The following is a 17,388-nucleotide window of genomic DNA, read 5'->3' as shown; positions in this document are numbered from 1 at the left end:
GAAGCGTATGAACCTCTTAATTTATCAGAAATACTCTTTTAATGTGCATGTTTTTTCTTCGATCTTGAAACCAGGTCGTAACAAAGATAGAGAATATTTATATAACTGACATGCCTATATCTTACAAATTACTTGGTAGAGATCTTGGAATCGTCACAGGAAAAGGAAAAAAAAGGCAACATAATCAGTAACGTCATTTTGGATTTTGCCAGGTCGAGGGGCAAGATAGTCCAACGACATAAGAGTTTCATGTTTGATTAATATTACTATTATTATTATTACTATTATGTCAATATATTATTCGTTAAAAAGCATGATTTTCTTAAACTCAGGGGGGAAATTGCTTCCCCTCTATCCTCCCTAAATGACTCGCCTGACTCATATTCTTACAGGTCAAACAGTGATAATTTCAGAAAATTTCCCCCGGTGTGATATTGAACACACGGAGAGTGAACGTAGTCCTGGACTGCAAACATAATGATTACCCAAATTGAACCCGATCGGAGAAATGCCCCAGGGGTAATTTCGTAGCTGCGTGGAAATATTTCCCAGACATACCCTGAAATCATCACTACCTGTAAATATTTTCTTTCGAGTTGGGACTGTAGCCACAACAACAACAACAAAAAAGAACTCAATGTTTACTACTGTTGTTAATAAAACAAAACTGACCGAATCACTGAATATATATTAATAATTCGATATATTAATATAATCGGACATCAAGTATAATGTACCTGATGAAGGTGGTGTTACATTGCCGAAATTGTTACACAAGTATTAATAATATATTCAGGGTGAACCTGAAAGATGTACACAAACTCTGGTAGGTGATTCGTGACATCAAAAGAAGGCAAAAAAAAAATCCTTTTGCAAGGTGTCGAATTCCGCGCCGTGTACGAGTGACAGGGGTGCCAACTTGGAATCGACATGTAATTCTGACAATTGGAACGGAACAAAAAGATTTGTATAAACTATCTCTGTCTGCGCAACTGCCTAATGTCCCATTTTGCTGATTTTCATAGACACATTTTTAACTAGTTTTGATGTCACGAATCGCTTCCCGCGGTCTGAACACATCTTTCTGTTCCGTTCCAATTCTCAGGATTAGACTATCGATTCCAAATTGCTACCCCTGTCACTCGTACAAGACGCGGAATTCGACAATATATATATATATTGTCTTCTTTTGATGTCACGAATCACCTCCAGGAGTTTGTGTACATCTTTGAGGTTCACCCTGTATTTGGTGTTTCGGTCAGTTTTGTTTTATTATCAGAGTAAGTGGCGCAAGATATCATTCAGACAAAATAGAAATTGTTTAACTTTGTTTCATCATGAACGCTTGTTCAGGCTTAGGTACCACAAAACCAATTTAAAAGCAGAGTGTCTGTGCATTTCTATATGTCCTATAATAATTTTAGAACGAATTAGAAAGAATGTGAAACGATAAAGAAATGCAAAATCTTCATTACAATCCAATTAAAAGGCAACAAAGATTTATGCAACATGGCCCGATTTGAGTTTAGTGTCCTTTTCAGCATCAAGGCTATGTGACATAAACTACAGCTCAACTTGAGACCTAAAAATCACGAGCTTCCAGTGGGAATTGTAATATATATTTTTGTGTTGCAATTATTTTATGTGAAAGCGTACATGTATTTGGCCTATGTAAATTCTGAATATCACACATTTTAGTTTCTTTCTCTATAAATCTTAAAATCTTCATTTTCCTTCTCTGAAAAGTCTGGCAAACTCTAACGCCAAAAGTGTGTATATTACACAGCGAAAAATCCCTTATCCTGTAAAAGTCTATTGTACAAATATACGAAATTCATAAGTTTACTACGAAAATCTGAACGGAGCATACATTATATACGTATATGCTAGGGATGGCCAGAACCGGTTCTTGGTGGAACCGGTTTTCGGATATGAACGGATCTGGTTCTAGAAGATCCGGTTCCGGAACCGGTTTTTCGGATCCAGATCTGGAACCGGTTCTTCGGATCCATGTCTGGAACCGGTTCTTCGGATCCATGTCTGGAACCGGATCCAGAACCGGTTCTGAAAACCGGATCTCCAAGAGCCGGTTCCTCGTGGAACCAGATCCGCTGAACCGAAACTTTATGACCATCCCTACGCTAAACCCGAGCTGCTGGTAGGCTGTGAACAGTATGCTAGATAAAATGGTGGAAGCGACAGGCAGGCGCCCAGGCGGCGGCAGCTTGTCTCATTTGGCTAAATAAACTGGGTAACTGGCAAACTCATTGGCTAAACAGGCAAACTGGCCAGCTCATTTGGCTAAACACCTACTGGTGGACCAAAATTTTTTTCTGGGTGCACAAGCGGGTCTGGGCGGGGAAGGCACAAGCACATAGTCCTCTTTGCATTTTTTTGAAGGTGAACTTTGCGCCTCCTTTACGGGTCTTTGGGGGCTTTTGGATCCAGGTCTGGAACCGGTTCCTAAGATCCGGTTCTGGAACCGGGTTTTCAGATCCAGATCTGGAACCGGTTCTTAAGATCTGGTTCTGGAACCGGGTTTTCGGATCCACGTCTGGAACCGGTTCCTAAGATTCGGTTCTGGAACAGGGTTTTCGGATCCAGGTTCGGAACTGGTTCTGAAAACCGGATCTCCGAGAACCAGTTCCGCCGGAACCGGAACTTTGTGGCCATCCCTAGTATATGCTACATAGTACTGTCTTTTTCCCGCTGCAGGAAATATCATGCCGCTCCAGGATGTCTGACATCTAACAGTCTTTCGTATATTACGTACATCAGCTATATGTTACGTCCATCTACATGTGAGATCCTGACAGCATATACAGGGTGTTTCAAAACAACACCTGCAACGTTTGGAGGTGATTCTTGACACCAAGATAAGACAAAGTATAGACCAACCTGGGTGCACAAATGCTTCCTTTCGGAGTTATAAGTTGCCGAAAACATAAAAAAAAATAACTTTAAAGGTCCATAGCTCCAAAACTATGGTATCTACCGGAGTCGCGTCAAGATTTCAGTTAGGAACGAATTTGTGCGCTATCCAAAAAGACATGTTTCAGAATCCTAAGATACTCACGTAACAATTTTTACAGAGGGAGTTTGGCTACGGGCATATAATATTTAGTACTTATCAACCACCTCTATAAAAGTTGTTGCGGAAGTACCACAGGATTCTGAAACATGGATATTCGAATAAGACACATGCTAGTTCCTAAGTGAAGTCTTGACCCGACTACGGCAGGTCCCATAGTTTCGGAGTTATGGACCTTTTTAAGTTCATTTTTTTTTTAAATATTTTCGGCAGCCTATAACTTCGAAAGGAAGCATTTGTGCACCCAGGTTGGTCTATACTTTTTATCTTATCTTGGTGTCAGGAATCACCTCCCAAACGTTGTCTGTGTTGTTTTGAAGGGCCGTATATAGAGTTCCTTCTTTCATACGGAAACTACGTATAGATGAAACACTTACACGGAAAATATTATAAAATATACGTCATTAGTTATACGTTTGCTACAGGATATTACAAATAGTCATATGTTAAGTCCAAATACTACAGGATTTACGCATGTAACCTACGTTTTTTGTACGCCATATACGATTTTTTTCTCTGTGCAAACACATTACTAGAGGTGTGCGCGGATACGGATATCTGCGGTGCACCCACGGGTATCCATATGATTATGCCTTTATGCGAATATGTCTTTAGTTCCTGTGCGGATATGGGATAAAAATGCAGATATTTCCCAAAAACCGAGAATTTTAGTGATCATTCTTTCAAACACTATTAATTATTTACATCTTTTAATAAAGCCTGTTTACCTTTCCGGAGCAAAAAACCACAAAATAAAATTGGGCTTCCTTAATTAATATTTTTCTCTGCTTTTTTTTTTTTTTTTTTTTTTTTTTTTTTTTTTTTACCCTATAGTCAATGTGAAGTGCTAATCAAATGTTATGGCAGTTTGTAAGAAGTAGTTAATTCTTCCTTGTGGAGGGATCTTTATGTCTCGTGTGCGTTCTAAGTAAAGACAGATATACATTATTAGCTAGGAGAAACAAAAAAAAAAAACTAAAATTAATTGACAGATATGTTATTATAATCTTGACATATATATATATATATATATATATATATATATATATATATATATATATATATATATATATATATATATATATATATATATATATATATTTTAGAAATCTGCATTTGAGGTAATCTTAAGTAAGTAGGTATGTGTTCCATTAAATTCGTATTTTTGTTTGCATGAATTATATTTAGTAGTTGACTCACAGTAGGAAGAGATAGTATTGCATATTTAGCTTGAATTTTATAGATATTATATCATAAGATTCACGAAAACCCTAAAGAAGATGTTTTATAATTTATATAGTAAGAACTATTTTTGAAATTGTAATTGGCATAGAAGGAACAAAGTTTAGGTATTTATTTCATCTGCGAATGCGGGTGTGGATGCAAATCGAGGTTTTGCGGATGATGATGCAAATGGAGATTTACAGTGATGTCACATTGTTCATAAATTTTCCTTATGTGAATATAACTTTTCCTCCTTTAATTGAGAATGAAAAAGTATCAAATAGTTCTCTGACCATCAGAATTCTTACAGTACTTTACTAATATGTTCATTGTTTTATATTTTAACGTCCCACGATTATAAGTTCGTGATTATGATAATGCACAAAATGATTGAATGAACAAAGTGGAAGGAAACAGGAGATCCCCAAGAAAAAACAAACATATGGTTCAGTTGATTGTGAGTTTATCCTTCCTTTCAGCAGCGAGGCTATATGAGACATGGACCTACTGATTAACGTAGAATCCGAACCACATGAACTCTCTCCGGGAATCGAACCCGGGTCTCTTACGCCCAAGCATATGGTGTTCGTACACTTGACAAGACCTAAGATAGAACCATGGACCCCACGCACCAGAAGTGAGTACTTTACCACTGAAAAACCGCGGTCTCTAATATAATTCGTGTTTGCCCTAAACGTCATAACCAAACAGTAATCCTTTCTGTAGTTGAGTCCTTGGATACTGAATAAAATTAATACTGTTTTTGTTACCATTCGTTAAACAGATTGTTTATAACCACGAAATAAATGAACTCTAATCATATTATAGCTCTTTGACAATAGAGAAGTGTTCTTTACAATTACAATTAAAAACTCTTACTATAATCCAATTTTTTATTCCACGTTCTTATTATGCAAACATGGTGCAATTAATATTGATTGCGTTGCAAAACTGCACAAAGCACGAAAAGATAAGATTGAAAAGGACATATAGATCATGAAAAAAACAAAGAAAACCATTTAATTTCTTCCCCCTTTTGATTTTAACGTTTCAAAGAGAAAGGTATTTGACGGATAGGATGCCAGAAGCAGGAGGTAATAATTCGCGTAACAAGTTATCGTTGTCTACCCTTTCACCCAATCATGCAGGAAGTTTGGATAAAACGAGAATTAAAGCTCAAAACATGAATATTATTACATTACATTTAGATTTTGCAGTCAGTTATTTCGTTAATATGGACAATTTTCTATACCTTTTACCATTTATGTAACAATAATTCTTCTTTTTTTTCGTATTCCTCCATTTTTGTGACAATTTCCTTGGGTTGTTTTACTTTTCTCAATAATTTTATTAATTTTTTTTTCATAAAAATATACTTTATTGTATTTGTCCATATTCTTCCTGAGATTTTTTCTTTCTTTAAAGGGAAAGGCATAAAAAAATTCTGATCGATTGGCATTTTAATATAAAAAGAAGTCTTGACTGACTCTAGCATCACAGTCAAAATATTTCAAGTGAAGAAGTGACTTGTGGAATAAACCATATAGCAATGGCGCGACTCTCTGTAAGTGCTTTACCTACCAAAGGATATATAGCTCTTAAAAATCTAGGATTGTATTTTCTTATTTTGTTAGTGTTTTTTTTTTTTTTAAATATCAGCTAAAATTAACTTAAAAAATTAGTGAGTGGCTAACTTTTAAAAAATTAAAGGAAGATTGCGTGTTCGTGGATGTGCTTAAAATTTTAGCAGTGACGGCAGAAATTCGTGTTGTTAATACTCTCGATAATTGTGCAGTATGTGTGTGATTCAGTGCGTTCTATTAATGTAAATAGTGACTAACAATACAATGAGAACAAATCTTCTATATAACCTTTCTCGCTGGTCTAGTGCATATCGTGTATACTCTTGATACACGAAGCCACGGGCTTGACTTCTGCTGGCAGGGCATCGAATGCAGTGGTTCAGATCTCCCTTTCAAAAGTGTAGGTTTGGCCTGTCATAACAAAGTATAAACCTCGCTGCTATAAAGGACATGAATACATTTAATCAATTAAGTTATACTGGATTGGCAGAATTGACATATTCGAGTTATGTCACATTCAACAGGAAAAAAAGTCAAAGTAATTTCCAGTTGCAATTATATGATTCTATTCTCAGCCAACAATTGGATTCCATAGTGAAATATGTCAGGGATCTTCGATGCTAATTTGTAAGAAGTCCTCAGTCTTAAGTTGCACTCTATCAACAATTGATCAAGGTGCCGAAAGAGGTGATAGTCAGTGGGAAAGATCTCAGAAAAATCAAAGATTTCATACTGTAACTCATAGGTAGTCTATACCTTCCTTTGAGGAAATCAGAGCATGGAGTGTCGTGAAATGTGTGGTATGTTGGATAATGCCGAATGCTTGTAGACAAAATTGCAGTATATTTTACAGAGTTCAACACTGTATTGATCCATAGTGATGGTTAGCATCTGCGGAGAAAAATGTGATGAATATCTTGTTTCCGATATCATCGTAAATATTCATCATTATCCAATCACTGTACTAACAGATAACGATTGACATGGCAGATCCATTTTTCATCAGAAGTTAAATCTGAAGTGGGGAACTCTGCTGGTTATTCCGTACACTCAAAAAACTGTACACATCCGATCCTTATTGGCCGGTGTTAATCATATGGCAATCCTGACAACTTTTTCATCTTACCGATTGCGCGGAGCCAAAATACCGAACGATAGCAATATGGTGTACGTTTAACTCGTCTGCAATTGCACAAGTAACTTTCCGATGTTCCGCTTCCACGTTACTCCTGAAGAGCTCATTAGAACATGCTGTTTGTTGATGGTGGTATTTTCAATGTTGTATCTCCGGCACGAAAATTCACAAAAGAATGCCTTAATTCACCAGTCATCGGCCAAATGCACGGTTGATACTTTTCGTTTTCACATCTGCTTCAGAATATCCCAGTTTGAACTGGCAAAGAAAAAATCACTCGCAATAGTGTGCTTATTTTGCACTTTCAGACGATCCTCTTTAACAATATACCGTCTCCTGACTGACTGGGCACCCCAGCCTGCTTTCTGAACATGTATGTAAATTTTGCCATCATACGCGTTACCGGGATCCATAAACTGGTTACATTACAGAGAACAGTTTCTCACCAGATTTAAAATCGAATATTTTAGCCTCACCAACTGAAATGTATAATACCAAATAACTAGTCTAGATGATACCCGGGATGTAATGGGGGTATACGAGAGTATAAGGCCTATAGCCAGCTAATAATTTATGCTCCAGTGTATATTCACCTTAAATTCACGAAAAATCGGCATATATGAGGATACGCAATATATTTGAACACGGTCTAACGTATACTCATCAAAAATTATAACATTACATTATTAGGCAATACTATAGAAGAGACATTAATATTTAGTTAATGAAGATCATTGCTGAAATTTAAATTTCAGAGTATTCCTGTAAGGTCTGTTCACGGATTCATTTTAAGCAAATATTATTCTGATAAGTATTCTGCCGTTGGTGGCAGTTCACTTTCTTGCCCTGTCTTCAATTTCAATTTAGAATTTATCTTACTCTATAGTCCCGAGCTAATCTCTTTATTTTAACGAAAGAATTGCCATTTTAAGGTGACGTTGAGCCGACTAACATATTTCAAAGTTGAATATTGCGTAGGCGCGATATCTTGGAGTAGGTTGTGACTGAGGAATGGAAAGTGGATAGGATGCCATTTCATAAGAACACTGCAACAGTAACAATGGGCCTTTAGCGTAATGTCAGGTAACAATGAAATATCTGAACAATCGCTGCCCTTTAATGACTGACTTCGTTTCGTAATAGGTATGAACACAGAAAATACATTGCTCAACACTCCACGGTAACTGTTATCAGGGTTGAAAAAAACATGATTTAAAAAAAAGAACGTTTTCTATGTTTAAAACATGTTTTTTGTTTAAAACGTTTTAAACGTTTAAAACAAAGTACTTTGTTTTAAACAAAAAAACATGTTTAAAATGTTTACTTTGTTTAAAACAATAATCTAAATAGGTATATATTACATTTTTACACTCTTAGGTATTGCTTGCCATCTATATTCAACATCTAGATCAAATTTAGGGAACTTCCCTAATCTCGATCCACCCAAATGTTCAATTCCGGAGAAAGAAATCGGGAATTTCCCGATCTCCGTTCACAGAATATGTAGTTTAGTTTCTTTGGGTTACGTTCTATCAGGGCTTTAAACCTCAATGACTCAGTCTTAAACCTCAAATTAAGGCTGGAAGATGGTTTTGGTACCAATTTATTCCTGAAAGATGCGGCTTTGCTGATGTGCATTTTATGTATGTGGGAGGAGGGTTAATATCGTGTTTTTTTGTTTTGTTTTTTCAACAGTTTTTGGGGGCCATTCCCCCTCTTGGGGGATAGATTCATAAAAAGTGTTACGTGAAGCAATAAAGTAGGCCACTACATGGTAATATCGTGTATTTGTACTTCTTGCTTATATGGGGTAGCAGGAAGGGGGCAAAGTTAGCCAATTTTTGGAGTTGTTTTGACGTAAATTACATTTATTTTTACAACAAACATCAATAGCTCAGTCCTTAATTAAGCTAGAAAGATGATTTGGTACCAAAGTATTTTTGAGGGATGAAGCTTTCCGTCAGTTGCATTTTATGTATGTACGGCCGAGAGAGGGATGATTTTTTTTTTTTTTAATTTTTCATCATTTTTTTTTCTCATTAGGTTTTGCGGGTATTTCTCCCCCGTTTGTGGTACATCCCTAAAAATTGGTATATGAAGCAATGAAGTAGTCCCGTACATGATAGTAACCTGTATGTATACTTCTTGTTTATAGAGAAAGAGGGGGTCAAATTTGGTTAATTTACATTTACTTTAGGGACGGTCACATATAACACATGATATATTTCACTGAAGTGGTCTAGAAGCATAATTCTTGTTGGTATACATGATGTGTGCAGCAAAAATGATTTGCATATGGACGTGGTATTATAGAGGGGGAGGAGAGAGAATGTCTAATACAATGAATGTTTTTCTGCTTATGTATATATGTTTTAAATATTTCCTACATAAAACGAATTCATTACGTAATGGCAGCAGTGGCTACCATTTCTTATATTATTGTCAAAAGTATGTGGCCTACACATTAGCATCATTTTGTCAGCGTAGGGAGACTGTAAGGGTTGCCAGGGCCCCGCAAAGTCAATATTTTCATATTTTTAATGATTTTTTATGTCTGTTCTTTTTCTACGAATACGACGGAAATTTCACGAATGTTACCTCGTTGGAATTTGTGGTCTATAAGTTTTCCAATGGTGTATGACTCATGACTCTGTGATAATTAGGGGGGTCACCAGAGCCACGAACATTAGAGTCTACCGTTTTGTGAAAATCCCTGCGGGGGTCTAGAGTTAATTGTGTTGTTATGCCGTAGAAACTAATCATTATTGGCTACCCATGTTGCAGATAGAGATGTATCTTGAAAACTGTTTAGTTAAAATGTCATTTGCTCCTTGTAGGCTAGTCACTGCTCTTTTCTATGAGTTGTATTGTATTTGTCAGAGTATTTCTTCTAACTTATGATGTGAGAACTGTTTATTATGGAAATGATAGTGATCAAAAAATACCCAAGTTTTGAATTTGTGAATTTGGATCTTAGAATAGTGTAGTGTGTTTAACCTCCATTATTCTTGGAAATTAAGAAATGTTCAAATACTCCACTTGAATTTCTGTTGGTTTAGTTATACGCACATTGATGTGCAGAATTTCGTTCAGTAATTGCTGTTATAATAAGAATATAACTCTGCTTGTAATTTACTCCATGCACAAATCCTGCGGAAGATGGGTTGTTTGTTAGAAAATTAAATTAGCTTCTTCAATCTGATATTTTAGTTGTTTTAAACATGTCCAACCAGCATCGAAAAAAAAAACACGTTTAAAACAATTTGTTTAAAACGTTTAAAACAAACTTAATAAAACAACAGCCCTCGTTTTAAACATGTTTTAAACACTTGTTTTAAACATTTTGTTTTAAACATATCAACCCTGACTGTTATGGTATTCCCATAAAATGGCATCCTATTCTCTTCCAATCTCTACCCGTAACCCACTCCAAACTATAGCACCTGCGCAATATTCAACTTTGAAATGTGTCAGCCGGCTTCGCGCCACTCTGTCTGTACGAACTGAGGTAACGCGATGTTCTGTGCTTCAATATTCAATTACGACTGATCATATAATGTGCTGGTTTTTGCCTCTTTCGGTTTCCGCCCCCGCCAACCAATATGAGTTATTACAGCTGCGCAATATTCAAGTTTGAAATGTGTCAGCCGGCTCCGCATCACCTTGTATAATAATCAAATAACAGAAAGTTGCACAAATAAACGTTATTCACATATTTTAATAGATACACAATATCACTCACTTTGTTGTTTGCTTGTTAAAGTTAGGGTTCCTTTTCACCACCGAGATTATATGAGACGTGTACTTACAAGGATAGAATTAAAACCTTAAATGCATCCAGCGGTTATAGATCTCCCACCGGAAGTCCAACACCGGACCACATACCGAATACGAAAGACACTTGCATTAGGTATTACAGCAGTGGGAATGGCTAGTAAGTATTACTTTCTACATACTGTCAAGTTGGAAAGTATACTAGAAGTGTTGAAAACCAGATTGATTGTTTGAATGTAGAGTCCCATTACAATATCAAACTTATAGGTGGCGTATATATGGCGTATACGGTGCTCCATTTATCTTGAAACGCCTTTGTAACTTTTAAAATATTAGATAAAAGGCACTGAAATTTTGTGCAATACAAATATTGAGAGAGAAAATTATTTGGTTTCGTCTGAAATACCATCAGATTAACAGTGTTGTCAATTCAACATAAAGTTAGTACTGTTAATATAATGACACTACCTCAGATTAATACGCATTTCATATCTACATCTTAAACAGAAAATGTACGATTTCACATTTATTGTTCAATTACAAACTAAGGATACTACAGTGTCACAAACATCTAAATTTTGGAAATCTCTGCAATAGTAATAACGCAACTGAAACGGACGGAACAATGTTCGTTCAAAATACCTTAATGTCGAATACTACGATCATGATTTGACTTATTTCTAATAACTAGAAAGAAGGTTATATAAGTGATTGAAAATTTGACTCCTTTCAGAAGATGTCATTTCGAGAAAGTTCTTACAAGTTAAATCAGCATCATATTCCATCACGAATGGTTTTCAGTAAATGTAGACTGCGATTTGATATCTCAAACTGTTCCAGAGACATTATGAATACTGTCAATGTTTGCAATAGGCTTCAATCATACAATTACAAGAATTAGTTGTAATTAAAAGTATTAAAGTCTATTGTTGTAATGTTATAGAAACAGATCATCAACGTAATTCTTAACTATTAGTCGTCTTCTTAGTTGCTTGATAATATTGGTTGAAGGAAAATCAAACTTTTCCCCAAAGGGAATATAAATCGTGACAATTTACACCAAAGGTATCTACTAACCATTGCTAATTTGGACAATAATATTGAAAAAAACAAGCTGAAGCACTGAGCAATGAGAGTAGCAGCTTTGTCACTAATACCTAATATTAAAAAGACAGAACCTACGTGAATAGCAACCGTTTACCGGTAAGACGTTACAGGACGTGTATTCACTTTCAGAGTAGACTTGTTCACGTATTTTGCTTAGCAGCCTATAACATATCACTGATAATCTATTTCACTACTGGTAATTAATATCCTCGACCCTCATTCTCAGCCCGTTCACTAGTACTGTGTACGGGTTCACTCTAGGCCTGCATAAATTTGATAGTTTTACGGTTTGCATTTGTTATTTAAAATTGAAAATGAACAAATGAGAAACTAATTCGTGTTTATGAATCAAATTAGTGGAGACTTAATTTATATGCGTGCTAAGATTTTTTTTTTTTTTTTTTTTTTTTTTTAGTGTATCACTTGTGCCTTAGAAATCCATTTTGGAGTAGCAACTATAAATTCATTTTCTTAATTTGCCTTCATATGAAGTATAAAGGATCACTTTCTCAATTACATCTTTCAGACTAATGAAAGCGTGATATTTTTTTCGTTTACACAGTAAATGCCTAATACTAGTAATAATAATAATAAAGAGGACGCTGCAAACATTAAGTTCGTCACTGATTTTTTTAAAATGTTGAAGCTCCAATAAGAATATTCTAATTGAATTTTTAAAATTTTCTTTTCCTTCAGGTTTATTTAGTGTCTGCTATGATGATAGCTGTTGCAAGTGCTGGAGTCTTTGATGCAGCCCCATTTAATTCGTATCATCACCCAACAGCACACCATTCAGTGGATTACTATGTAAGTACCAAACGTTCACAATAAGTGATACAAGCCATTTAAAAAAAAAATAAGAAAAATAGTATGATTTTTCTCAAATATGGTGGAAACTTGGCGAAAGAAATTTCTATTCATGTGATTTACATTTTCTCACCTCAGAGCTTCGAATTGATTGATTTGAGTAATTGGTGAACAATTAGTTATATTTTCCTATTCAAGTAAATTTTTAATGTAAAGATATATAAATAGGATCTATACATAATTCAGCCAAAGCTATATTCACGAAAAAATTAAATGTCAACTAAAAGCTGGAAATTCGTGTTATTATTGAGTTCAAAAAGTTTTGTCGTCGTATTTTATATATATACATATATATATATATATATATATATATATATATATATATATATATATATATATATATATATATATATATAAAGGTAATTATGCTTGTTGTGCTGTATGGTTGCTAAACATGATCGCCTATCCTCAGGGAAGGATGCAAAGTAAAAGTATTTGAGAACAAGATCCTGAGACAAGTTTTCGGACCCAAGAGAAACGGGAATCGGGAATGGTGAAAACTTCATAACGAAGAACTGCTTAATTTATACGGTTTATCAAACATAGTTAGGGTCAAGTCTAGGAGGCTCAGGTGGACAAGTTATGTAGGAATTTGTTCAAAGATTTAACTGAAAACCCAATCGAAAATTAGGCAGATGGAAGGACAATATTAAGATGGTCCTCGCAGAAATGGGAATACAAAATAGAAACTGGATCCAGTTGGCTAAGGACAGAAGTCAATGAAGAGATTTTGTAAATGTGACATTGAACCTCCGTGGCTCACAGGCCATAGATTTAGTTAGTTAATATAATTCAGCAAACTTGGCATTATTTATTGCCCCTTTGTCTAAAAAAACGTTAGAGAAAATGGAGCTGTTACTAATACCTACAGACCACATATGACGCAGAGGTAGAACGGCGCAGTTAAAAAAAAAAATAGGAATTTTCATTTAGTGCCCCATGTTTATACCCTTTAGACTAGAGAAGACATTATTAATAAAAAGTGAATGGTTATGATAATTAGTGAATAAAATGTGGAAGGGAACAGAAGAACTTCGAGGAAACCTAAAGGCATGATATCCATCATAAACTTATACGGCCTGGGATCGAATCAGTGACCTTCTAGCACCAGAAGTGAGAGCTCTACTACTTTCAAAACTTATTTGACTTCTTACCCTGTTGAATTGTTAGTGGACTCGACAGGGACATGAGCACGATCACACCTCGATGAATGTACTCATGATCATCAGCCTATGAAATGAAAGTTTCATCTCGAATTCTCATTTAAAAGAGAACAATAGGGATGCGCACGAGACGAGTCGAGACAGGATTTTCCTGACAAAATTCGAGTCGAGATACGGCTCTTCCAATAGAAAAATATACATTTTTCGAGTCGAGACATCACTTTTACAGCACATTTCCGAGATGAGACAGCCATAAATCTTGTCTCGTGCGCATCTCTAGAGAACAATTATACTACCAAAGGAATATTTGAATGGACGCTGTATCTTTTCGGTAAGATCTATTCAAATCAATGAAACTAGCTACGATAATGTGATCCATTCATTAAATTATTTCTAGAAACATCATTGAAATTGTCCTTGGTACCAAAAACAAGGACAACCGATTATGAACAATTGTTCAGTTGTGGTGATATAGAAGAGATGTTTCTTGGCACTACGAGAGATAAATATGTTGATATGTTGAGAGACCTTATTTTGTATAATAACTATTTCAGTGGCGTATCTTAAAAATCTAAACGTGTTTACAACAGCTTATAAGAATAAAATGTTTACAATGCTACAATACTCCTCAACAGACTACATAATCCTGATATTTTAATTATAACGCATCAATAAATATTGTCTTCGCTATAGTCTTGTATCTACTAGACCCTATAAGCTGTGAGTTAAGCATGTTACCTAAAGATACAAGGGCAAACTCAAAAAATGAATTCCGAAGGGATGTATCTTACTTATTTACAAAATGTATTTAAAAAACTTGAAACTGACTTAGAATGCAGTTTTATACAGTGTAAATTCGGGATATTTTCTGTAGTATTCCTCTGTTTGGTCGCACAAACTGAGGACTTGTGCTCAATGAAACACGTGCTCGCAATTCTGGCTCCGGCTTATTATTTCTTTATAAGGCACGTGTTGCAATGGGCTTGCGATTTTTGATTTTCCTTATATGAACTTGACGTGTAAAAATAGTATTTTACATAACTTTCAAAGTGATGATTTACAATCTTCTCCAATATTGTCTATTGCTATTTACAGTCTTATCCAAAATACCACTTCAACTATGCGGTTGGTGATCCTCATACTGGTGACTCCAAAAGCCAATGGGAAGTGCGAGATGGTGATGTTGTGAAGGGACAATATACAGTTGCCGATCCTGACGGAACCATCCGAACAGTGGAGTACACTGCAGACAAACATAACGGATTCAACGCTGTTGTCAAGAAAGACCATCACGCTGCCCATCCACAGGCATACCATCATGGAGGGTTTGGTGGTGGCCTAGGTTTCGGTGGTGGCTTTGGTGGGTTTGGTGGTGCTCATGGAGGCTATGGAAAGTAGATCCAACGGAGAGCACTTGCAATAAATTTAGTTCCTAAGATCTATAAATAATTAACTTAGTTCCTTTCTGAGTATATATTTAACTAATCAGTATTACATGTAATGTTTTCGATAAATGAAACTTTATTCTTATTATATTGAATGGATGAGTTTACATCGTTATTTATATATTATCTTCTTTCCATCTAGTATTCTTTTATGCTTTCACTTTTCTTTGGTTTCACTGCTTCTCACGCTTACAAACTGTACGTATTACAATCCTCTATTTATGTTTCATGCTCTTATCGCTACGAAGCTTGTACGTGTAAAGTTCGTAGCCAGTTTCGACAATCTCATCTTAGTGTGCATTGCGATGAATGAGATAATTTCACACTTTGTGCAATGTTGTCCGAGCAGATGTGGAAATTTAACTATTTGACCTCTGTAAGTTTCTCCCTAGCTTTCTCAGTCTGTTCTCTGTCGTCCACTTATGTAAGGGGTTTTCAGTAATTCATTTTATTTAGTATGGCTGACTCATTTGTTTTTAATGTTCAAAACTGGCTGATAGTAAATATTTTTAATATTTTACGCAAATGATAGTGTAAAGGAATGAATACGCCTTATGTAACATTTAAGAAATATTTTATGATATATATTACAGATACATATATATTGTAGAAGCTATTTATATATATATACAGTAAATAAAGACAAGTTTTGACTATTTAAAACTTTTACCTATAGTACTCTTTTTACTTTCCCCTCTGCAAATTGTTGAAAGAGTAGCAAGATCAAATACAAACTGAAGGGACCTGAAAGTAAATATTTGGGGGGAAAAGGGATAAACAAAACTGCAGAAAGAGCTTCCTCGCGGCTACGTGATTGTCGTGCTCGCTTTTGGAATATAAGACCTGGATTCGATTCCCGACGGAGTTCATGTATTTCAGATTCCATGTTAAGCTGTATGTCCAGGTCTCATATAGCTTCGCTTCTGAAAGGGACGGTGAACTCAAAAGCAAATCAATACTGGAAAGTCCATGGAGCACTTGCTGTATAAACGGTGCTTGCAAGTTATTATGTTGGACGAATTACATCAGGACGTCTAACATGGGTAGGTAATGTTGCTTACAGATCAAGTAGACGTGAACTTCATATTATTATTTTTATTTTATGTGTAGTCTCTAGGAACTGAAATCAAATTCATGAGGTTGACGATCAAAAAAACGAAGCTCCTCTCAAACTCACGAGCTGAGCGTGATATCGAAGTGATGTTGCGAATGTGAGGTCGAGTGAGCATTATTTTAGATTGATGTTATGAGCGTGAGGCCAAGTAGGCGTGACATCGAAATGATGGTAGTGGGAGGTCGAATGAGATGATGTTGTGTTGATAACGTTCAGATAAAGCAGGTGTAAACAAATCCAGACTATACCCGGGTAGGTTTGGCCCTGGTAAAATATACCACGGGTAAATTTATCCCAGCTATAACGAGGACCAGATTACCCCTAGGCTCTTATAACCTCTATACAAAGCATTAGCAAATGAGCTCCCTATTCATATATAAAATTCCACTCTCTCAAAGACTAGGTACCCTACCCACCCGTTGTTTTATTGTTATATCTTATTATCCCATTCTTCAACAAAAGCGATAAAATAACACCCACAAAGAAAAAATCGAGGGAATTGCCATTGGGTGGAATTGATGCATATATTTGCCAATGGCAACACTACACAACAATTTTTTTCTGTCTTTTAAATGGAATTAAGTGATTTTGACTAAATGACAGATACTGAATTTAGTGGTGAAAACGGAAATGTTCCATCACATCTCGTTTGTGTTGGACAGATTACTATATACATAATGTACGTGTTTAGATAATTCACTATCTAGTGTAGGCTAGCAAGGCACGTGATACTAATATTCAAGTTTGTATAAATACAATTTAGAATACCTTCTTTGGTCGTTTACATTTCTAGACATCCCCTGGAGTATCTCCGATAATTATACATCAGATTTTTATGCAAATGCATATTTTGTTTGCTTATATATATATATATATATATATATA

General features: G+C 35.4%; 1 protein-coding gene across 1 annotated transcript; it reads left to right on the top strand.

Annotated features, from left to right (window-relative positions):
- The first annotated feature begins 5,753 nt into the window (after nucleotides 1-5,753).
- On the top strand, nucleotides 5,754-16,007 carry LOC145686445 (cuticle protein 19-like). The gene is made up of 3 exons (XM_081759755.1): nucleotides 5,754-5,879; nucleotides 12,611-12,721; nucleotides 15,040-16,007. Exons 1-3 carry the CDS (start codon nucleotides 5,865-5,867, stop codon nucleotides 15,340-15,342), a joined length of 429 nt encoding a protein of 142 aa, XP_081615881.1. The 5' UTR covers nucleotides 5,754-5,864; the 3' UTR covers nucleotides 15,343-16,007.
- Nucleotides 16,008-17,388: the final 1,381 nt, after the last annotated feature.

This window comes from Thermobia domestica, chromosome 5 (assembly GCF_964235325.1).
Source record: "Thermobia domestica chromosome 5, izTheDome1.hap1.1, whole genome shotgun sequence".
In the NCBI taxonomy this organism is placed as follows: domain Eukaryota; kingdom Metazoa; phylum Arthropoda; class Insecta; order Zygentoma; family Lepismatidae; genus Thermobia; species Thermobia domestica.
Note: the sequence above shows the minus strand (reverse complement) of the source record. Positions and strands in the feature narration are given on the sequence as shown.

What these genes read in the sequence shown, in the direction of transcription:
- LOC145686445 (XM_081759755.1), top strand. An exon ending in ACCATTCAGTGGATTACTAT is followed by an intron (nt 12,722 to 15,039) that starts GTAAGTACCAAA and finishes TGCTATTTACAG; the next exon opens with TCTTATCCAAAATACCACTT.